Genomic DNA, 25,254 nt, shown 5'->3' with positions numbered 1-25,254 from the left:
AACATCCGGTCAAGTACCAAAAAAACTGTTATTTACAAAAACCCTTTGTAGTTACAATTTTAAAAGTAAATTTGAAGATCAATATTTTATGAACTAATGTAGCGCATTGAACATCCATTATTACAATTAAGGAGTTATGTGAGAATGTGACGTACAAACATACGATCACGATGATTGACTTAAATGTTACACCAGTTTGTATAGACATTTAGAAAGTTTAGTATGTAGGTTCGTATAGATCCTTGCCGCAGGAATTTGCGTCAGATTTTTCAAAGACAATCGATGCTGATGCTCAGTGACGAAATACTCCTTTAAAGTTTTTCTGCATCGGAGTACACCAGGATAGGCAGAAACCTAGTGTTAAGACACTCCTTTACCCACGCACAGCCTTATTCTCGGGATATTGTTGGTACATTCGAGGAGCTATGTTCTTACCAGAGCAAGGAAATGAAAAAAGTTATACATAGGAATCGAATCCACAACAGTACCGTCACCACGAAGACTTTTTCACAAGTTTTAATCAGACTTCCATTATTAAATACTCCAATCTCTCAATACCCTGAATTATTAAACGGAATGTCATAACACTACGTCCCCTCTATCTTACTCAAATGCCAAAAATACTTTAAAAAAATATAAATATAAACAAAATTTTAAATGTATTATTAGAATATTCACTGTCGAGTGTCGACACTCAAACTCTGTACTCTGACAGCATCTGTCAAAGTGTTAATTTATAATCTGTATTATATACATTATATAAGTTTTTAAGCTGTCATCGGCCGTTATTAGTTTTGAGATAACTTTATAATTGAACATTAAAATGATTTGTATTGTGTATTTATTCCTTTCGAAAATATATTTACTATTATATACGTACAAGTGTAAATGTTGGTAGATTTAGGTGAAAAAAACAAAAAAGCAGTGGAATTGTATCAAACGGGAACAGTTGCTTGTAGGCGGAAGCCCTGATTGGAAGGTATCTAGTGTGTAGTGTTGTTATTGAGTGATACATGTCACTTGTTGTCACGTCACGTGGAACCTCTGTCCGAGTACGTTGGGAACATATAGACGGTATGTGTTTTTATCATGTTTATTTTAAAAACGTTAACCGCTTCCGTTTTCTAACATTATCTATATTAATATTATAAAACTGAAGAGTATTGTTGGCTGAGCGTGCCCTCAGGAATTACTGTTTAGAAGTGAAAAAATATTTTTATGTCAGATAATGATTCCATTTCCAAAAGGAGTGGATTCAAAGGAAGGCCATTTTATAAACAGTGTCTCGAGTTCAGGCGGTAAGAGAACCACTGAGTGTCTGAACACTAGGTCCCCTCCCTCTGCTCACCCTGCTATGAGGGAAATATAGCGTGAAGCTAACATACAACTAATAAAAAAGTACAAGTGAAATACAAGAAATATTACGAAAAGAAAGAAGAAAAAAATAAACTAAACGTAATTAGTTAAATATTTGCATCGACCATTTAAAGTTAATTTAGTTTCAGTTTGTTTCAGTGATATACGAGTATCGCTTGCGTCCGCTAATTGGACCAATTATAGTTGTCGTTGTAACAAATACAGTGTTATACAGGGTGTTCATATAACTGTCAAATCAAAAAAAAGCTTTTAATAAGGCCCTTATTATATATATTTATAAGCCGCTCTCAAGTCTGAGATCTGCGATCTGCGATCTTGAGATGCCGTTTCGTTGTTGTTGAAAACACCGAACACCAGTGTACCACCGTTCACCATCACAATGGACCGATCAAGTTATGGAATTGTCATCTTCCAAGTTCTATATGGTTACGAGAGATGGACTTGGCAGATACCGATGGAGGTAAATCATCTGCTTTAGGTGCAACCCTGATGCTGCTCGAGATCCTCAGATCGACCGCATCTTGAGATCGATTTCAGACTTGAGAGCGATTTAAAAATAGATCTCTTAGACTTGACATATGACACATGACACATCTTAGGTAGCCGGCAGTTCTGACCGTAGGTACCCACTACCTACATTCGTAGTGCTACATTTGAGCTATTAACGTTAAGTAAAATAGTAGTATGTAGTATAAGCTATAGTATAACCAAAACCGTATGTCTTAAAAGAGGTGGAAAGTGGGTAGAAAGTGCCCTGCTAAAAACATCCTTAAAGTTGAAAGAAGGTCACTTCATCTCGTAGCACAGTTTGAACAGAAACCTAGAAAAGAAACTAAGCAAGACATTTTCTTTGGAAAAAAATTGTATTTTAATATATAAATCGTGAATTATTATATGGTCTACGATCATAATAATCGTCGCGCCGCAATTATTTGACATTCATTATATTTTCGTTTACCTTATGTACTTAAAAGTCATTTACACAATCTTTAAAAATGCGCGGAGAAAAAATAAACATTAAGGCATTCTTATACATTTTTTTTATTTTAATAATTGTTAAAAGAAAATAAAAAATATTCCCTCTATTAGGATCGAAATCACAACTATTGCTTATACAGTCAGTTTACTAATTTAAGAAACATTAGTAACGACTTTTCAATCAGACTGTATAAAACATAAATCAAGTAGCAAACTAACAACTGACATAAGAACTTGGCGCTTCTCAATATTCACCTATTAAATTGTGAAAACATTATGAAAATTGACCTTTCATAATTTTCTTAACAGATTCTTCCTATATATACGGTGACTGTAGGTCCGAATCTCACGCAAAAAAAATGCCTTATGCCTTATTACCAGAGCAAAAATAACAAATATTACATTCTTTCGAGCGGGAATCAAACCCACAATCATTGTATGCTGCGCTACGACTGGTCTTAAATACTTATTTTAATTGAGTGAACTCCTTTTTTGAATTAATAATAAAAAAGTTTTGCATTTTAAAAGAAAGATGTAACGTTCGTGTGTAATACATATTTCAAATAATTGCGGGTTGCTAAGACACTTAACACATCAACAGACAAGACATAGCATCTAGAAAAGGACTAATAATCTTTAAAAATAAATAAATAAATAAATCATCTTCACACTGTATCCCGCACACAGGAGGGAAGGCAGACGGAACCTAGTGTTGAGACACTTCGTTCCTGACTTTCTCCCGAATTTTTCAAGGCATTGCATGATTGGCGAACCTCGTGCTATTGCCTTAAAACCAGTACGAAGAGATGTAAATATTAATTAATAATAATTCATGCCCTCGAGTGAGGATCGAACCCACAACCATCGTGTTACAGTCACAACCTCATGCCACTGCGCCAAATTTGCCTCAATCTTGAAATAAATACATTATGAATAATAGCTAAGAACAATCTCGGCTAAGTTACCTTTCAAATAAAAGAAACTATATCAAAATCGATTCATCCATTTAGGAGCTACGATGTCACATACAGACATATACACAATATACCTACACACAATAGTACACGTCAAACTAAAACATTTCTCTGTTTGCGACGGGAGTTATTAAAACAGAAACAAGAATACATCAAACGTGAATGCTCGGACACTGAACAATTAGTAGCGCATTCGATTCCGAGTAGAGCTAAATTACAAGTGATTTACTGGTGTATGATTTATTTGACAGCTAGACTAATTTATTATATAGTAGAAAAAAACAATTAAATCAGTCGTCCTGTCTAAGTATACTTAAGCACTACTTTAGAAAAAAGTAGAGAAGCTCAAAATGGTTTTTGTTTTGTAAAAGCTATCTATTGTATATAATTTTTTTTCAGCCTCACGCTGTATATATAGTGTTAGGACACTCCGCTCCTTATTTTCTGCCTCTCGTAGACAAAGAGAACCTGGTGTCATAACATTCTTTAATCTTAAGGTACCTATAGCGTAGAGTTACGCCGCTATAAAAATTAGGTTAGGAATAAAGAGAAACAACATATAAATTTCAAAAAACCATATAGTTTATTCACAAACGTATCCTACACAGTCTATAACACAATTTAAAATACTATTTACAATGAACAAAATTAATGGAAGAGAATTCGACTAAATCTTAATTTAACACAATTTTTATTAATATAAATATGACTTTCCTTTTTTAAAATATTTACAATTTTTACAGACTATATACACATTTTATATTAAAAACATAGATATAATAAGAACTCCACGTTTTATCTGACAAAGAATGGTAGGCGAAGGAAACATTAATGTTTAGATACTCGAATCTCCACTTTCTGGCTGTTCGAGTTGTGTGTTGAGTGGTGGAGGAAATTAAGTTCCCCTGAATCGAACCCACAATCACCATGCTCGGAGTCAGTCGCTCTCCCACCACCACAAGTGTCTCAATGAGAATATAATATTAAAATTATAAAAAAAAACTTGTACAAATACCTATTTTTGTATTATTAATTATCTTTAAAATGTCTGTAGTGTCAATCCTAGGCAGCTTCCACCGCCCCGGCTTGGAAAGCAGTTCTGCTGAGAAGAGCCGGCAAACTCCAAAGCTGCTCTTTTTAAAATATAATACATCAAGTGTAAAACAATCATTACGTTTTAATAAAAATATATATTTTTTACTTACTTTTTTTAAATGGGATTGTTTTTTTTTTAAATCTATGTTTTTAACAACATTAAAAATAAGCCTCTATTATAACATTTTAATTAACTTACACTAATTGGTTATTATCGCATCTTTTTGGGTATTTAATAAATATTGCATAAATTGATTTAATAATTTAATGACAGTTTCTTCCAATCCCAAAAAATATTATATTCTTCGATTAAGGTATAGCGCGCACTAGTGATTTTTGTCACCGTGACTGTTGCGTCACTGTCACCGTGTACATTACACTTAATGAAGGTGCGCGCATTTGGATACGTGACAATTGGGTGACTTTTTGTCCGCGGAGGACGGCAACACGCCGGTGACGCAACTGTCACCGCGTCCATAGATTTGTATGCCCGTGCGCGCATTAGCAACTAAATGTCACCTCCCCTTGCGGTTTCCATACTAGTCGTCTTCCGCATAAACATGAAACAGCAGGGTGTTGCATTGCAGCACCGAATTTTTATTTCAAGAATGGCGTCAAGTTCATCACCAAGGCAAAACGTGTGTTTTCATGAAAATAAAATAGACAATGACAATACTGATTGACGAAATTGAGTTGAGGCCATTGCTCTATGACAAATGAAAAGTTGAAAGCCAATATTTACTACGTTTGCTTTTTTTCTATTTCTTAATATAAGTGCACAGACAACCATCTTTTCGAGTTCCATTTTATCAAATGTAAAAAGTTTCGTCACTGTCATCGCAAGTGCGCGCAGTCGCGAAAAGTATGGTGACATGTCAGTGACAAAAAATTTATTCAGTCACCGTGACAAAAGTCACCAGTGCGCGCTAAGGCTAAGGCGATTGCTGACAGACTATCAATAAGAAGTGACATGGACGTTGTTTTTTATGAATTCTAAATTTAAAAAGTGTCAAAGATATCAAAATGAAAGATAAAATCAACAATGTACATATAATAATATATTTTAAGTAGATTATTTTTTTATAATTAGACAATTTTTTATTACCAAAGATTTTTTATCTATATAATTTAGTTAAAAAGATATTGTATACCGTTTAATTTATTTAAAAAGTCCTTATACATTTCAAGGACGGCATTATATATTTTAACACTGTGTTAAGACACACAGACAGACATACATACTAATGTACTTAATTTTCGTTCATAATAAATAAAAATAATGATCATTTTAATATAATTTACAATAGAGGAACAATTTGTTATAATTATAATACTTACATAAGTGTATTTATCTACTTATTATAATACAGAAACAGACTATAATATTAAATAAGTACTTACTATTATTATTTGTTTAATTTGTAACATTATTAATCTGTATTTCTCTGTCCTTATTTGTCACAATTAATGTTTATATACCTATATAAAAAAAAGATTAATTCTTCTAATAATTGATAAAATGGTATACATTTTGAAATTATACCATCAAAATTTAAAACACAATTTTAAACTGTTCTAGTTACAAAACTATCTTTTCCACAAAAACTCAAAAACTTTACGTAACACTAATCTCTTCTTCTTCATCACTCTCTGTCGCAGTGCGATGGTTATAGAGACCTTGGGCCATAAGTTGTAAGGCCAAAGGGTTCCTTTGACCAGTAGCTTTCTTGATTTTAGCCCGCTTATTCTGGAACCAGATCTTGATCTGGGCTTCAGCCAAACCTAGTTCTGTAGCTAGGGCCTGTCTTCTGCGTTCTGTCAGATAGCGATTTTCCGCAAACTCGTGCTGTTGACAAAATTTTTAGGTTAAAAATGAGAAATATTATGATTCTTAAAAAGGTTTTGTTTAAGTTGCTCATTTGGTGGAATATATATAATTTATTTTCTTTTATTTTAAAACTAATTATATACCTATGTGAATGAATGCGGGAAAACTATCTAAAAACGTTGGTTGCGTCTCTTTCAATATTTAAAAACGTTAAAATGCGATTAATATAATCATTTGTTTCATTGTATTCTTGAAATCTCTATGTATTTATTATTGTGTCTATTCACCTTTAGTCTACCAAGTTGTGCTGCGCTGAACGCCGTTCTTGGCCTCTTCTCTTCTGGATTCATTTTCTTCTTTAGCCTTCTGCTTCTTGGACCTGTTAACAAAGAAAAATAGGATTAAGTAAAGTATGTAGTAAAGTTATATAAATTAGAGACTGCCAAAGCGTAGCGGCAAAAAGTGACTGCAAGCTTGACGGTTGTGGGTTCGATACCCACTCGGGACAAATAAAGTATTGTAGTGTTGTGAAAAGATATACTTTACAATAGTACCGATCCACATTATATACTAATTAATAAAATACAAGTAAATATTACAGAAAAGAAAACACTTTCAATAAAATGTTTTATATAATTAAACGCCCATTCGTACAAAAGGGGTTTAATTAAGAATCAAAATATATTTAATTACTAACAATTATCTATTACAGTTTTGTTCGGATATTTAAGTGGCATTAAAAATTAACGAACGGAACGAGGGAGTTTCATTGTTTATACAATATACCTATTATAAAATTCATCCGTTACTGACAACGCACAGACAAAACGATGTGGGTTCAATTTCTACTCGAGGAATTATATAACTAAACTAAACTTATTTTTGAATAATAATATAAATAAAATTATTAATTACGTCGTTCTTATATAATTTATAAATATACTTTACTTAAAAAAATACCAAATCTAACTATTTTTTTTTTCTAATACATAATTATAATTCAAGACGTTAAACATAATGAATATAGATTAAGTAGATATAGGCCAACGACTACCGAGTAAGGCCGACCCCACACGCAGCACCCCAAAATTACAGATAATTAAAGCATATTCGACGTAATTTGAGAAAACATATTGTTACTACACGTGTTGATTTAATTAGGTTTTGTAGTGAAACTTATAGGTATATAAGTTATATTTAATGTATAATCATAATTTTAATTGTACTATTGTAATGTCAAGTAAATTATTTAAGAACTTCGCTAAGGATGGTTACAAATATTTTAATTATATTTAGATTTGTTTAAAATAAAACTTTCATTAAAGCGGATAACAAGAATTAAGTAATACTTTACTCATATTTTTTCTACTGGACTAACTGACAAAATACGCCAAAATACATTTTTTTTTAAATTACATTGAATTAAATATATACTTAGTAAAGTTTTATTTATTTATGACATTTGCGATAAGCTGTAGCCTTACGATTTCATTATATCGTAGGTATGCAAATAAAACCGGTTAGGCAAAAAAAAAAAACAATTTTCACAACAAAGTTCTTATCGTATCCATAAATAATTCAATTTAAATTATTACCATAATTGTAATTGAGTTGTTATTATTACACTTTTAATATTATTTAATTGCCGTCTTAAATCTTGAGTAAATGTGTTGAAATAATAAAAAAAACGCAACAGATTAATTATGTATGCTACAACTTAATACATTTTGATTAACATTGTAAAAGAACTAATTTTTAGGTTTTTTTTGTCTGTGGGTTAGAAAGAAGGAAAATAAAGAAAATATTGTTGATATAATATTGATATACCGTCGGCGTTAAGATTAATGAATATAAAAAAAATACATTAAGTATTATGCGTGAAACTAACAAAAAATTGTATTTTAGTAATTATAGATTGCCTATCTGTTCATAAACAAAAATATAAAAATAATATTAAATAAATAAACATTTTTACAAAACATTTTTAACAAAATAAAAAAACCTCTACCCCCACAAGTCACATGTAAGCTGAACGCGGCCATTGTAAATTTAGTTTTATCTGTGGCGAAGGATCGTTTAGCGTGTCTGCAGTCTGTATGTAGTCTGTATTAATAAATCTTTGCGCGGGAAACCCCTATCAGCGGTATACAGTAACACTTTTACGCTTTCCGTGAGATTAATTGTATCAATTTTATTTATTTTGTTCCATAATATTGTGAATGGTCGTTTTGTTGAAGAAGAAATGTGTTTTTGCTGATTTAAAAGATGTGAGTAAAAGTATATTGTTTTTTATCCTCCGTTTCGCACGCATCTTCAACTTTCGCAGACATTCGAATGTGTGTTGACTGGCGGATCTCAACGCCGACCATTAATGACGGTACTAAATATGCATAAGACAAATGGATGTCCGACATAAACCTGATTCACAATTACAACAATTATAACTTTTCATTAGAGCTTTGATTACATCTCCTGCAATATTAAAAAAGTGCAGATAAGTTTTTTTTAGCTTCACGCTATATATACACGATATCCCTTATGTGTAGGCAAAGGGAACTTAGGAACCTAATGTTAAAACACTCGGTGCCCATTAAGACGCTTCCGTCCGCCATTTTTCGTCGAATTCTGGAAGCAATGCGTGTTGAGTGGCGCAACTCAACGCGGCGCTTTGCCTCGTTACCAGAACGAGAAAATAGAAATATTAAATACTTCATTTCCACCAGTGGAAATCGAACCTGAAAATAAAATACAGAAGGAACATTTTGAAAAAAAAAAAAACAAAAGATGTACAGTATTTTTACACGTCGAGAACAACGCCTCGTTACGGAAAATCCTCTATTCCAAGTTTGTTTAATTAAAAGAGCTGAATAAAAAAAATCTTACAGCCCGCTTTATCGAGTGATGAATAGCCCTGGCAGCTATTGCATGAAAAAAAAAAAGAAAAGATTCGTATTTTCAGGCAACAAGGTGGGATTTTAAACAAACGTAAGTCTTAAAATGAATAAAAGAACGAAAATAAACGTTATCCCAAAGGCGTATAACACATTTTTATTGCGAGGAAAGAAAGTATTTTTCGTAAATCACTCCATTTCCTGTTCTATTGCTAAGGTAATAAAGTCAGAATTAATTAAAAGACTATAAAAATGGAGGTGTAAAAACCAAAATTACAAATAAAATTGTTTTAAAAGCGTATTCGTACCTACATACATGTATATTTCTAGAAATTACGTTCTAGAAGCTATTTCTGAGATTGGTATCGTTTGATGAATGTGCTGTGGCATTAACAGGATTGACGGTTATTTATTATGCATTTTTTTAGAAAAATTCAATATATTCATAATTAATGACTATATTAATAATAATAATTAATAGTTTCACGTGGTATCCTGTATATACGAGGGTAGGCAGAAGGAACCTAGTGTTAAGACACTCTGTTTTCACGCGTCGCCCAAATTTCGAGACATTGTCTTGTAACGAGAGCGAGGAAATGGAAATAACGATATATATATAAGACTAGCGCACGCGCGCAACTTCGCTTGCGTATTTAGGGGTGAATTCTAATAACCCATGAAACATGTGTTCAATGAAATATTTTTAAGAAAAAAAATAAATTTCAAATAAATTTCAAATTTTATAAAAATCGGTGGCGATTTAAGATTTTTTCCATACAAACTTTCAACCCCTTATTTGCACCCTTAGGGGGAGAATTCTAGAAAACGATGAAATACGTGTTCAATTAAATGCTTTTAAAAATCTAAATTTCAAATTTTATAAAAATCGGTGCCGATTTAAATTTTTTTCCATACAAACATTGAACCCCTATTTCACCCCTTTAGGGTTAAAATTTTTCAAAATCCCTTCTTAGTGGATGTCCAGATTACGAAAGCGAAAGCGAAATCCTAATTTCATGATTCTAGGCACAACGGTTACGGCTGTGCGTGCGTCTTACCTCAGTCAGTGAGGACAAGTCCTTTTATATATATAGATAATGACCATACTAGGTATCACCAGGCGTATTAGAAGTTATTATAACATAATAATTCATTCCCCCGACCCCCCGAGCGTGCATCGAACCCGCAACCCTACCCTTACATATTAAAGCTATAATAATTTAAACCACAATCACTTAATATAGATTAAAACGGCCATTACGTCTGTCTGTATATCACAAAACAATTAGTGTATAAAAAGACAGAGTGTGCAACTTTATATATTAACATTCCAATGCCATCGTTAGGGCAGTAGCGTAACAATTTATGTGTTGGTAGGTAAAATCCCACTTATATTACAAATATGATAGTGTGTGAGGATGGATGTTTGTTCCACATTAACACTTAAACTACTGAAAGGATGTACATAGATGAAACTTATGTATCAGAAAGACATAGGATTTTTTTATTTTTTTATTTACACACACATAACTGTAAACATGACGGTTGTGGGTTCGATTCGCACTCGTGAAAAATAATAAAAAATATTTTCATTTCTTCCCCTTGGTAACAAAATAAAATTGAATTTCACCACCCAACACTTCAAAAATTGGGCGGTGCGTGGGCATCGATATGTCATAGCACTACGTTCCGTCTTCCTATCCTGCTATATGCGGGATACAGCGTGAAGCTATAAAAAACTAAATAAATTATATCTACATAATTATATAGTAAGTATTTAAAACTCATCTCATACAGTACGTGAGTTCCATACGAATGTGGCCACGTCACATCCTCGTATAAACCAATTAATTGATTACTGCGGTAGGTAATTAAGTAATTTTATGTACTTTAATTGTCTCTAACTATGTTATTATCCTGTATTTAGTTGTAATTAGTTTTTTTGATGTCTGACAGTAAGCGAGGTTGTTGTTTGTTCGATTCCCACTCGTAGTTTATTATTTAAGTGACTTTTATTCCATAACTCCGGTAAGACCGGTTAGACCGGCGCAGCGTTAAGTTCCGCAGTGTTATATTTTATGTACTTTAATTGGCTGTAGCATGTTACTATCCTATCCCTATTTACAATTACATGTTTTTTTTATAATAAAAAATATATACCTACATAAATTAATGTTGAAATACCTACATATAAACCGTTAAAAGGTATTTCGAGGTCGTTTATGGTAGCGAGTTTATTAAGAATTAATTGTATATCATACGAAACGGTTATAAATCACCTTATTATTCATTTTTTTATTAATTATATGTTTTAATAATTATATACTCTACACGCATTATAAATTATTTATTTTTTATAATGACAACACTATTAAAGTTTATACGATTGTATATGATGGAAACATACAAGAGGCTTCTTTTTATTCCAAAGATATTTTTACCTAAGAAGAAAAGAAAGGGGATCAGGGACACAAACGTGAAACTGTAAACGCTACAGGTTGTAGGTTCGATTCCTACTCGAGGAAATGAAATATTTTATATTTTATATTTTTCGCTGTACTGACGAGGCAAAGCGCGGCGTTGAGTTCCGTTACTCAACACGCAACGTGTCCAGAATTAAAAATAAAAAGAAATTGTTATGTAAAAAGATCTTTTAAAACATTATATTAAAGACTGACAATAAATTTATCCTAAAGATGGGGTGACCTAACACCTGTCTTAACTAATTATATATAGACTTTCTATACTTATCACAAAAGTATATATATATTGTTATATATAAAACTAAAAATTGTCAAAAAATTTTAATACAACTCAAGCCCGTGCCCGAATACATAAAAGGAATATAAAAGAATCTCAAATATTTTCAAGACTTGCAACCTTTTATAACGATGTGACGATTATGCCTTTTTAATTTTATGTCTTACTCAGAATTTGTGCGGTCGAATTAAAATATTTATATCTACCCACACTTATTATTATGATATGACAATGTGAAATTTTTAAAACATTCTTTCTTTTTAATAAGAAATCTTCAAGTTTTGAGTTTTGGAGATAAATGCTTTAGAGAATGGATAAAAGAGTGAACGTAGCGGAATTCAAACATGCGCCTTTTGAAAAATTATCTCAGCGCTCCAACCACTAAGCCTTAGGTTCTAATCAAAATATGTCGAAATTCTTAGGTACAATTTACAAGTTTAATAAGTGGTAATATTGTGATGTGCTCTAACATAGCCTTAGCCTTCCTTAATGAATTGACTATACAAAACAAAGGATTTTTTAATTTGAATCAATAGTTCCTGAGATATATAAAAAAGTATTAATAAATAATAATTTGAATGTTTTCACCGTTATTAGAACAGAAAATAGTAAAAATAAACCGTCCAGGAAGCGTGGGTTCAAATCCCGCTACGTTCACATTTTTATACGTTTTCTAAAAGAAGTAAAAATAATTTTACTCAAGTAACAATAAAAGTTAACTTTACTTAGTCCAATCGTAGGTTTATAAGTATTACAACACTAGCATTTTGATCTTTAAACAGTTTAAAATAACGTCGTTTTTGGTATGAACGTAATAAATTGATTTTATTCAATACAACGATTAGGGTGCGTTGCGTAATGTGCGTGATTTTCAAGAATTTCCTTTAACAATGCCTAGATTTTTTGCCATTTTTTCTTTAGTGGTGTGTATATAAATATCTATATTAAAATGGTATAAGCCTGTTATATTTAACACTAGTTTTTGCCTGTGACTTCGCTTCAATGGTCTAATGGAAATAACTAATATGACTGACAGTGACTGACCTCAGGAACAGTGGGTTACGTACAAAAATACGAAGTTTACTACAAACTCTTTCAAACCTTTCAATATGACCCAGTAGTTCCTGAGATAAGCGAGTTCAACCAAACAAATTCTTCAGCTTTATAATACTACTAGTAACTAAAGAGTTGGAAGCAAACCCACAACCATCACGTTCACACATTTCACAAATTTGAACCTATAGTCTCCGTTGTACAACGTCATGTCGTTATATGCAACTAAGTAGCAACATACCGACAGAATATTTTATATCAAAAAAGGCTATATAAATATTTAATCATTACCAAATTGGAAGCACATTAGTAAATACCAAAAATGTACAAGTGAATTTATTAAAAACTTGCTTAATCTTGAAATATTTGTATGTATGTATGTATGTGTAACACGCACTTACTCTTTTACGGCAAGGAAAAGTAGTGTCTGGACACTATGCACCTTTACCGGTCTGGTTCTATTGATATGCCATGCCTATTCTTTCAAAACGGATTTTACGGACGCCTGCACGATTTATCCTGCAAAGCAGGTTAGACCTAGAGAGAACCTAGCATAAAGGCATTCCGCTGAATTTTTCTACAGCAGATAGGAAATGAATAAAATTAATTCCCCTAAACGGAAATCAAATCCACGAAAATCTCGTTTATAATCAACTGGGCCACAATGGGCTTAAATACAATGTATGTAGGTAGTTACGTAGATATACACATATATACATACATACAAATAAATCGTCAGTACAGCGCGTCCGGTGCAAAAACTCCGAAACTTCTACACTATAGAAATCAAGTTATTAGCGAATATCTTAGATGAAAAACCGTGAAGCTTGGTGGCCGGTTCCCGGTAGGTAGTTGTGTGCTTTGTCGTAGCCGTTTATCGATATAAAATACTTATATTATATTTATGTTGTTAATAACGTCTATTTATGTTTGGTATAGTACGACAAAGTGCGGCGTTTAGTTCCGCTAATTAACAGAAGATTGAAAAACAAGAAAAAACTATTCGACATAAATGAACGATTATACTGAGAAGAAGTAGAAGAAGTCGCAGGTGAAAGCAAGTGTTAATATAAAAAGTTACGAAATTTAAAAGCTCAACTAATGTACGTTCTTTTCTTCCATTTACGTTGTCGTGAGAAAAATCATTTAATGTATTCATTATATTTATTTATACAAGAATTTTAATTTATTATAATTTTTATATAATTTAATAATATAAGGCCGAATATCTTTCCTAATTTGATATATTACAACACTATTTAATAGGGATGTGCCTAAAAAATATCGACATTTCACTATTCATGAAATTATCAAATTATTTAAAAAAAATAATTAATATACCTACATATAAAATTAAGGTAAAGACTAACTAAACATCGAAAAGAAATCGAATCCACGACCTTAACCAAAAAACTATTGCAATATTACAACGATTCACTAACCATAGTTAATTGGATGAAATTCCGTTTTAATATAAAACCTAGAATTCATTTGCTGTAGTATGTAATGAATGCTATTCAAATAGTCGACCATATTTGGTTGTATGAAGGAAATAACGATTTACAATAATTATGTAATTATTCGATTATGGCTGCTACGTGGAAATAAAATCGATGTTTTAATTGTTCTGTTGTTGCACTGTGAGAATATGTTTGATAGAGATGTGCTTTTTTGTTCGTTGAGAAAATGTTTTAGTAGCTTAGGCTTAATGTCTGACTTAAAGTATTTTAAAGACATTGCGTATTGGGTGGCGGGAGACCTAAAGAAACAGCTATCGCGGCGCAGCGGTACAGTATTTGTCTTAAAACACGACATTTGTGGGTTCGATTCACACTTGGCGGAATAAATTATTTTCTTTCCCTCGCTCTAGTGACTAGATAAAGTAGGGCGAGAGTTCCGCCATTCAAGAATGCCTTTTATAGTAAACATTCTATTGACTCTGTTTATGTGGAATATAATAGCGTTAATAAAAAATATATAGCGTCACGCTGTTATATTTCACATATCGCAAATAAAAATTAAACCCACAATCACGGCGAAAAATGCAACATTTAAAAGTTGTCTTATTTTTTTTTAAATTAATTATGAAAACTCTCTATTACAATCTCATAAACAAAAGTAACACATTCGATACCCGCGCTAACATTGTAATACTATAATTAAAGTATCGATACTCAAGCACCCAACACTAACGGTACGCTTCTCAAAAGTAATCGTTACAGTTGCTCGAAGGATGCTAATTAAAATTAACTAAATACTTTAAAGTACAGTCGGATATAAACTATTTATAATAGATAAATTATATCTATAGCTGAGGCCGATGGCAACATGCAAACATGGCACAGCGTTTAATCACGGCGGTTGTAGGTTCGATTCTCACTCGGGAAAATTAATAACTTTAATGTTTTTGCTCTATGAACAGGACAAAACGCGGCGTTGGGTTCCAAATCTCAATTCAATTCTTTAAGAGAAGAACGGAGTGTCTTGCCTATTTTGCTACATCCAGGGTAGGAAAATGAGAATAACTTGCTTTCAAGTGAGAGAGCTTATATCAAACTAGCTTCCGCGAGTGAACCCACATTACTTTGTTTTGTTTCACGCTGTATCCCGTACATGCGAGGGTAGGAGCAGTGGCGTAGCTAGGGAATTTGCTGCCCGGTGCGGCTTAGGAGATTTGATGCCCTTTAAAATGGTCTAAGGTCTAAAAAAATAAAGTGATCGTCGACTTTGATGAGTTCTAAAAAAAAATCGTGATCGTCGACTTTGATGCCCCTTTCCTTTTGATGCCCGGTGCGGCTTAGGGGACTTGATGCCCTTTAAAATGGTCAAAAATCTAAAAAAACAAAGAAAAACAAAGTAATTGTCGACTTTGATGCCCCTTTTCCTTTTGATGCCCGGTGCGACCGCACCGCTCGCACCCCCCTAGCTACGCCACTGGGTAGGAGACAGAGGGAACCTAATGTTGAGGCACTCTGTTTCACTACACACCACCCAATTTTTTTTAAAACATTTTGTGTTAGCAGATGAGCAGATGAAAATAATTAATTCCATCGAGTGGGAATCGAACTCTGAACCGCCTAGTTTACATTCCACAGTATTACAGAGTCGCTGAACCAATTACACCACCACACCATGGAATCCCGCCATTCTATATATAGCTTAATTACATAATAACTACATATATAGTGACTATCCGTTTATGTATTTTAATGGTTTGTTTATTATTTATTAGCTTTCTATAATTTTGTATTTAGCTTTAATAAGTTCCACATTATTCCAAATCGAATCTACAACTGTCGCGAATACAGCCAAATAATTAAAAATAAAACAAACGATTAATCCACATAGCCTTTTCTCGACAACTGTCCACAAATTTTTGGACAAAGGCAAAATTAAGTCGGTAGGTTACGATGATCGTTCCTCAATTGCACCAGTTTTTGTACGAGCGGTATCAGCACCTGGGCATTAATGAAAAAATTATCCACTTCGGTGGTATATTATATTATTATTGTGGCAACATTGTTAACTCTTTTTTTTACGCTGTATCCTGCTTCACGCTGTACCCTGCATATTAAAGGTCTGATGAGAGAGAGTGTTGAGATACTCCGCCCCCCACGCACCGCCGAATTTCCGAAACAAAGGCTGAACGTAAACAGAATAAAATATTTTTTATTTCTCTACTCTCTCTGAGTTTATGTGCCGCGTATATTTTGTCCAAGTCAATACGCAATGTCACTAATTTGGGATACAAGTGGGGAACGGAGTGTCTTGACACTTCTCTCGCAGCCTAAGAGCATACTCTGCTATGTGGGAAAAATGTTTTTTTTTTGTTAACATATTGTTCAATCAATAATAATAAAATAAGTTAAAGAATGGAGAGTCATGACGGTCTCTCTGCCTACCCTTCTATAGGTAAACAGAATTAAATTGTTATCGTTCATAGTAACAGGTTCAAAATCGGTAGAGGATAATACAAAATGTTTGCAGTATAACCAATATTTGTATGTATGTAGGTACATATAATTACTTAATTGAAACTAAAACAAGTTTGCTTAACATAAAAATCTTGTTTGTAAGAATCGTAAATTATACGTAAAAGGAAATAGTGGGTAGTGTGTCTTATTCTTTGACAGTGGACAGTAAAAAACATTTTTTTTTATTACAATATAATCGTATTTCACACGCTCTCTTGCGAAAGGAGAGAAAGAAAATCATCACTCCCCGTTCTCTCAAATATCGTATTAGTTTTATGCTTATAAATAAATAATAATAAAAAATTACCTCGAGCGTAACACCTACATGATAAATGATTTTCATTTTCCCGTTCTTGTAGACAAACAGCGGCATTAAGTTACGCCACTCAACATTTAATGTATCAAAAATGGGTGGTGCATGTGGAACAGAGCATCTAAAACTAGGCTCCCTCAGCTTATCCTGCTGTGCGAGAACCACAGCATCAAGATGTTTTTTTTTAATTTTTTTCTTTTATGTAAATTCTTGAGTTAGGCCATTTTTCTTTGGACTGATATTATATAACTAGACCTACATATATGTTATATGTATGTATTAAGGCAGATGTTTTAAACTCTTCAAAGAATTTTTATTTAAGTGACAATTGTTATTTTTTTGCGCCGCCATTTTGCACTGTACATTATAAGGACACGCCCTTACGTGTCTATTTGTAGGAATAATGTATGTTTTAAATTTCTACCCCCATTCTGAATATAACGTAGACTGTAATGTTAATACACTATTTTTTTTTCTTATCGTTAATGTTAAAGAATTTGTGCACACTTGAATAATCACTTATGATCAGCTTTCTAGTCTCTACTAACACTATTATATTTTTTTGTTTGGTTTATCCATCCATTAATCAATTTTTCGCCACGTGTTCTAACTTCTATAGCGGAACTGAGCGCCGCGTATTGCTTTGTTACCAGAACTATGAAATGAAAAAAAAGTGTTCTCGCGAATGACAATCAAACATCGCTATAACAGTGACGACAACCTATCCATATTATTTGTCAAACAAATCGAACCCCCAACCACTCAAGAAAAAAAATTAACAATCAAATATGGTTAACTAAACTTGTTCTTCAAACAAGTTGAGAGATGATTCAAAATTGTAACGTAGCGAGGACTCGAGAGTAATTATGTTGTCATTGTGAGATCCGCTATATCTTTAACATTAACATTAAAAACGGGAATTAAAAATACCGCTGTGGTTCAGTGGTAATGTTTCAATGTATAATATTTAAAATCATTACAAGTTTGATTATTTTAGCATAAGGAGTGGAGTGTTAAGACACCCTGTTCCTAATTTCCGCTTAATTTTCGAGACGTTGCTTGTATAGTGACGGAACTCAACACCGCACTTTGAACGGGAGTAATACATAAGTAAAAAGTTTAATTTCATCAGTGGGAATTAAATCGACAACAGCTTCATTTAGTCTAATAGTGTGGATTTAATAATAGAAACGTTTAGGCATAGTATGGAATAAATAAAAACTTACACTTTTTACTAGAGACAATCTATAATGTGCATATTAATAAATAAATAAATATGTAAATAATTATTTATATGTTAAACAAGTATCAAACCCAGGACCTACCACGTTACTAATTAGCCCGCCTTGTTATTAATTTTTAAAAAAACACCACACAAAAACTGACATTGTTCCAGTCTCTGTCATACCTACTAGTATTGTCTATGTCTCCTGTTTTATTTTTATTATCTTGCTTTATGCTTTAAAGTTAAAATGTTAAATTTTACTTGATAGTTTCAGCTTCAAATATCACTTCGGGTCATTTTTTTTAAATATGTTTTAATTAACGTTGCGTTCTCGCCCGCTTGAACTAGATATTCTTATGTAAAAGATTCACGCATTTTCCCGCGAAATAGGATAAACTGAAGGAATCTAGTGTTAAGGTACTCCCCGCCCGCCATTTTTCGCCGAATTATCGAGACATTGCATATTGAGTGACGGAACGTTTTGTCTTTCTCTTGACAAGGGCAGAGATCTTATTGGAATTAACGTAAAATAATATCTAGGTATAAATAGAACCAGCTATCTGTTAGACAGCAAGTAATGCCTTGTTTCCATAATATAACTATTACTTTATTTACGTTCATACAAATTAATAATTCAAAAATGAGGAGTTAAACATTCTTATACATCTATTTCTGTAATAGGAAATATATTTTATTCAGTTCAGTTCTTAATTTTATTCAGTTCTTGTCACGTTGACAGCTGTCATCGTCGCGCCATCTTGTATTAGCATAGATTAAAAACAAAACTTTTATACTTTTTAAAATTATAATAAAGGTACCTTGCTGCGAAAACTTATCATGTACCTAGACTTATGAGAATAATAATATTCTCATACTCAACTTTAAATCATGAATGTTTTTATCTACTTATACATATGTATAAAACTCCTCCGTTACTGAATGACTGACAGACAACGCACCATACAAAACTATTCTACTTAGAAACTTGGCATGTAGAGTATTACTATTAAGCCTGGTTTTCCACCGCGAGTCGAAGCGAGCCCATTAAGGTCTAGACTCGCAAGGCTAAGCTGTACATTTGTGTTGATATCTAAAATACAAACAAACATATATAGTTAGGTCATATTTTTAAAAAAACATGCCTTGTCATTAAGGTTTATTGCGTAAAAAAATATTTTAGACGATTTACTTAAAACCACCGTTAATTTGAGGTCAGAGCCATTTCCGGTTGTAAGCGAAGCTTATAATATTTACAGCGACAAGTCTCGTTTATAATGATTGTTGTACCTACCTAAATAATTATTAAAAATATGATTTAACAAATAATCTACTGCGTTAAACTCCGCCGTCTAACGTTTCAAATGTACTACTTAAAAAATAGAGCTTTTGTTTTAAGAATATAGTGTTAATACACTCCGTTACAGACTTTCCATAGAATTTTCAAGCTACATTCATATTTACTTATCTGATTATTCTACCTAAAGAATCGAACCCACTACCTACCTCCAAAAACACACAACCCACACAAACGATCAAACAATATTGAGATGTAATTTGTGTATGAATAATACATAAAACACAATGTAAAGCAAACTTTAGTGTATTACACTGGTCTGTCGTCACGAGCCATTTGAATACGCCTCGATATGTCCCTTTGAATGTATAATATACTAAATATACATATATTAAAATTGAATTTACTATTAGTTTTGAGAAATACAGGCCGTTGTCAAAAGCGATGGACGGTAAGCGCGGTGTTGAGTTACCACTCTACACGTAATGTCTCGAAAATCCGCCGTTTTGTGGGCAACAGTGTGTCTCAACACTAGGTTCCCTCAACTAACGCTGTTATATGCGTGATACAGCGTGAAGTTATGGTAGATAAAGCGCGGCGTTAAGTCCCGCCATTCAACACGGAGAGAACGAGAGAACGGAGTGTCTTAACACTAGGTACCTTCCGCCTACCGTATAACATGGTAGAAGGAGAGATAAAGCGTGAAGCCGTTTATGTTTTCTAGTAATATTTTGTATGACATTATACAAACGAGTCGCACGAACTATTCCTGATGTAAATATTTGTATTCATAAGTCAATTGAAAAGAGTAACGTTATCTCTTATCTGTGAAATAGTTTTTTTTTTTCATTATTTGATATTATTATTACCTATGTTTTTTATAGTTTACAAATAAATAAAAAACAGTTATAATTCATTTTGGTTCTAATAATACCTACCTACACTTTTTTTCGCCTACCCGCTTCTCGCTTAGATATATCCCGTATATAACATGAAAAAAAATCTTTTAAGATTTTTTGAAATCTAACAGGAATCTCACTAACATAATTAAGAACATTAGATAATCTCTCTCTGTTTGAATTGAAGGTCTAAATTTGTTGAATTTACTTTTACTGCGTACAAAAGTAATCCTCTTAAATTGGAATCGAACCCAATACTATAAAACGTGTAGTCAGACTCATTACGCCGCAATGGCATCAGTAAAGGATTATATTTTTAGTATGTATCCAACATAGCAGGTTAAACAGAGGGAGGTTAATGTTAAGGACCTTTATTTCCCACTTGTCACTGAGTTTTTGAGATATTGCATGTTAAGTGGCTGAACTCAACGCCGCGTAAAGAATAATATAAGGAATAGCAAATTTTAATACTCTCTTAAACATTCTCTGTTCAATTTTGTAGAATAGTTGAAAACTGTATGGATTCTTTCTTTAACTAAATACAAATTAATAAAGCAATTATAATATGTATACGTGATTGATATTAAAAACAACATCATAATTTGCTTAGCCAGTAAAGCGAAAACGATTAATGAGAGATTATTCAAAAATATAGCAACAATAGTTTTTATGGATTACAACCCACACCTACTAAGTTGTTTTTATTATACTTAGTAATCAGAACCTAGTTCAAAGAAATAATGAATATTGCAGACTAGCTTACATATGATAATTTCATTACAAAACAAAAGAAAAACGAAACCGTTAGATCTTTCTGTTATAACAGACTGAGATATAGAAAATAATTCATTCCTTCGAATTGGAATCAAACCCAGAACCGTCGCGGTTACAATTAACACTGTGCCGTAGCTTAATTAAAAAAAAACGAGGTATAATGAAATTACCCAAATTATTACTCAATGCTTTAAGAAACCCACGGGTATATTTGTAGTTAATTAGAACCAAATTATAGTGTTAATTGCATTTCGTTACACTTTGTGCTTCATACTAAATATGGCCGTCGTTATGCAGTGCCTGAAAAGGCGACGGTTGTGGGTTCCAATTCCACTCGGGGAATGAATTATTTAATATTTTCATTTCCTTTGGTGGTAACAAGAAAAAGCGCGGCGTTGAGTTCCGCCAAATTACGCAATGTTACGACAATTGGGTGACGCGTGGGGAACGAAGTGTTTTAACTAAGTTCTCCCTGCTATAGGTATGTGACATACAGCGTGAAAGATAAAAAATAATAAAAAAATTATATACTTAAAATTTTATGATAAGTATTAATTCATAAACCGGTTCAGGTAACTAGCAATTTGAGAGGAACTGGCGTTTAGTTCCATTATCGACGAGCATTCGAAATCCTTGAATAAAATAAGAAATAAAAAAATTATAGATAATTATCCTTTTCTTCTATACAATTGTTATAAATTATTAGCAACAATGTAGAGTGGCCTTCTTATATTTATTTTGTATTATGTATATTATTTTACCAATGTAGTATAGTCTTAGATTATCTATTTTCTATTATTTTTATTACACGCAACGCACTTAAATCTTATAAAAGTAAAATAAAAATTAAATGCTAATGAATTTACCAAAACACCAATAAGAAAGTACAAAATACTATAATATTACAAAAGACATCAATTATTAGTCACTAAATCACTTGTAAGTTTAAAAAAAAATGTCAAAAAATAATAACTAACTTACCAGAACTTGGACGATCGCTATATCTGGTGCAGTAGACCCACGCCGGCCATAAAGAACTATTGCCTTGAGAAGTCTGGCTATTCGTATCCGTGCTCCCACAAGTGGATAGCCCGCTGGACGCCGAAGAAACTATAGAACTGGCTGAATCTGGTCGTTTCTGTACTTCCTGGATCTTTGGTATCTCCTTTTCCTTCTGAACTTCCCCAATATTGGACACAGTCTGCCGTAAACCACCCAGCGGCGGTAAAGCACTAAAGTCATCTTTGGATTTTATATAATCGAAGTTAAACTTTGAATATTCCTTCGACAAATCGTATGGCTTGTACAAAATACTGTGATTTGGTCCAACTGATTTGGGACCTTCAATTTTGTTTGTTTTCTTTATGGCATTCAACCCAAATTCAGGGTGGAGGATGTTAGTTATCGAAAACGCAATCGAAGGAGCCGCTTGCTGTCGATTTCTTTTATCCAAATCGAATCTGTCATCAGGGATAACCGGTTTCACATCAGGTGTTTCTGGGCGGTAGTAGTTTTGGTAGTCCATCTCTTGGCTGTGATCAGGGCTCGGTGGCGGCGAATTAGGCTGAACTTTAACCACCGTCATGTTCGATCTGTCAAACCGTGAATCAATAGTGGTGCAAGTGTACTGGTTTTGCGTGTACAAAGTCATATTTGCTGAGCTCGCGTGCGGCGCTGGGACTCTACCAGTAACTGGGCCAGGACTCGTCGCTTGATTCGGACTGCAGCGGTCTTCGAACGCCATAACGATAAGGAACAGGAACACAACAAAACGTCAACCGTTGTACATGTCCCAGTTGCACTATCAAGTCGTGACAGCTGTCAAATGGAAACGTCAAACCGTCACAAGTTGCGCTCGCGGCGGCGGCCACGGATCGACTGCGCCCCACGCGCCTCCACCAGACACGCCCCAGCGCAAACAAGGTACTCCCCCCCACTCTGGTATTCTGGTAGGCGTCACTTTCGCCCTGATTGCCCAACGACGTCCGCCGGGGGCTTCCCCTTCCCTCTTATCAGTAGCTTCTGTTATCGGACAAGGATAGAGTACCGACAATTGATTTAACGTGATTGTGTATTTAGGGGCATGGAGATTTGTAATTCAGTTGTAAATTGCTATGGCTCTCTTCGGGACCATAATGTATCAATAATACTGCGGGCCGCTTTGAGCCCGGCGCAGAATTTCAATTAAACTTTGACAGAATTATTATATTGATAGATAGGACGCCATCTTGTACTGTATTTTTAGTGTTGGGACAATTTTCCTAAATGACGAGAGAGTATGTAATTAGGTTGTAGTGTGTTCTTACGTTTGTGCGACTGTTTTTTTTTAATTTCGTTACATTTAGATATATTATTTACTAATAAATTTTAAACTAGAACTCTACATATTTGCTTTTAATAGTTTTGATATTTTATTTCGAAATTTTGGCTAAATCAGGCTAGGTTACATAATTAGAAGTGATTATTCTATTGGGAGGTTACAAACTTTCAATAAGAAATAACTTTTTTATAGTATAACCTAGTGTCGAGACACTTTGTACCCCACTTTTTGATAAGCGAAACTCAACGCCGTGCCAACTGAACTAACTAACATAATCATTGCATTTACAATCAAATGCAGTGCCGTTGCCAAAAATAAATGATAAGTTTTATCCAAATTGGCTCAGCCGTCTTTATATTTTAAGTAACAAACAAACAAACACTCTTCCACAACTATTATATAATATACATACCTGTTCTAAGATTTAACGCTATGTTAATCACAAGCTACTATTATGCCAATTAAAGCTGTCGAGATTAAGTTAAGGCTTGCCTAATCTTAATAGATAGATAGATAACATTCAATATAAAATAGGAAAATTAATATAAAATTATTTCATTAGAACCAAATATTTTTATTATTAGATGTACCTATATAATTATTATTAAAAAGGCAGCTTTACCTCTTTTCCCGCCTAGGAAGAGGTGAGGTGTTGTTATTTTCGAGAAATTGCGTGTTAAGCGGCATTATTTTATTATTAATAATAATTATTCCTTCAATTGTTAATGATTATAATTATATAGTTAAATGGAACTTAACGCCGCGCTTTGCCCTGTCACTGACCTCTATCATAACTAAATATAAGCGAAAATTTTGTAGTTTTATAATGAAGCATTTATTTGTGTGAAATTAATATTTTAAAACATATGCATATGCAATAGGTGCTTGCGTGCTTTATTTAAAAAAACTGTTGTTCTGACAATAAATTATGGTATTAGGCTTTTACTATCTAATCTATTAATATGTAAGTATATAAAACTCTTGCCTTACTGACTGACTGACAGACAACATACAGGCGAAACTACTGGACTTACACTGAAATTTGATATGTAGGCAGGTTGATGAGTGTAGGCGGTAAGAGAGGAGATGTCAAATTCCTACGAAGATATCCTTTATGAGGAAGATATGTTAACATTAGTGCCTTATAACAGTGTAGATTAAGAAAATGATGGTACTTACTACATAATTACCATTAAAAATACATATAAAACAAATTCTTACTCATAAACTCCCATTAACTTAACTAAAAGTTTTTTTCTTGTTTAAAAAAATCTCATTATATTTAACTCAATACATTCAATAATGTTAAACATTTTCGAGGAAATAATAAAAATTCCTTTATGTAGGATTAACACGAAACCATATTTAATACAACTAGAGTTCTGTATAAGAAAAAAAATATTCACCTGTATCAGAGGCAGTAGAGGTAAAGGAGGTAGTCAGAGGTACCTAATTTTAAGGCACTGTTCCTCAGGCACCACTCTATCTTAGAGCTATTA

General features: G+C 32.9%; 1 protein-coding gene across 1 annotated transcript; it reads right to left on the bottom strand.

Moving 5' to 3' along the window:
• Positions 1 to 5,363: 5,363 nt before the first annotated feature.
• On the bottom strand, positions 5,364 to 23,311 carry LOC146537365 (segmentation polarity homeobox protein engrailed-like). Its single transcript, XM_085188266.1, has 3 exons — positions 22,417 to 23,311; positions 6,540 to 6,631; positions 5,364 to 6,270 (listed from the first exon to the last, which is right to left on the bottom strand). Exons 1-3 carry the CDS (start codon positions 23,177 to 23,179, stop codon positions 6,040 to 6,042), a joined length of 1,086 nt encoding a protein of 361 aa, XP_085044392.1. The 5' UTR covers positions 23,180 to 23,311; the 3' UTR covers positions 5,364 to 6,039.
• Positions 23,312 to 25,254: the final 1,943 nt, after the last annotated feature.

Source organism: Heliconius melpomene, chromosome 7 (genome assembly GCF_056956725.1).
Source record: "Heliconius melpomene rosina isolate 202511_hmr_F chromosome 7, ASM5695672v1, whole genome shotgun sequence".
Lineage (NCBI taxonomy): Eukaryota > Metazoa > Arthropoda > Insecta > Lepidoptera > Nymphalidae > Heliconius > Heliconius melpomene.
The sequence above is the reverse complement of the archived record's forward strand: the minus strand, read 5'-3'. Positions and strand labels throughout refer to the sequence as shown.

What these genes read in the sequence shown, in the direction of transcription:
- LOC146537365 (XM_085188266.1), bottom strand. Translation starts at nt 23,179, where the DNA reads ATGGCGTTCGAAGACCGCTGCAGTCCGAATCAAGCGACGAGTCCTGGC. An exon ending in TAGCGATCGTCCAAGTTCTG is followed by an intron (nt 6,632 to 22,416) that starts GTAAGTTAGTTA and finishes CTTTGTTAACAG; the next exon opens with GTCCAAGAAGCAGAAGGCTA. An exon ending in CACAACTTGGTAGACTAAAG is followed by an intron (nt 6,271 to 6,539) that starts GTGAATAGACAC and finishes TTTTGTCAACAG; the next exon opens with CACGAGTTTGCGGAAAATCG.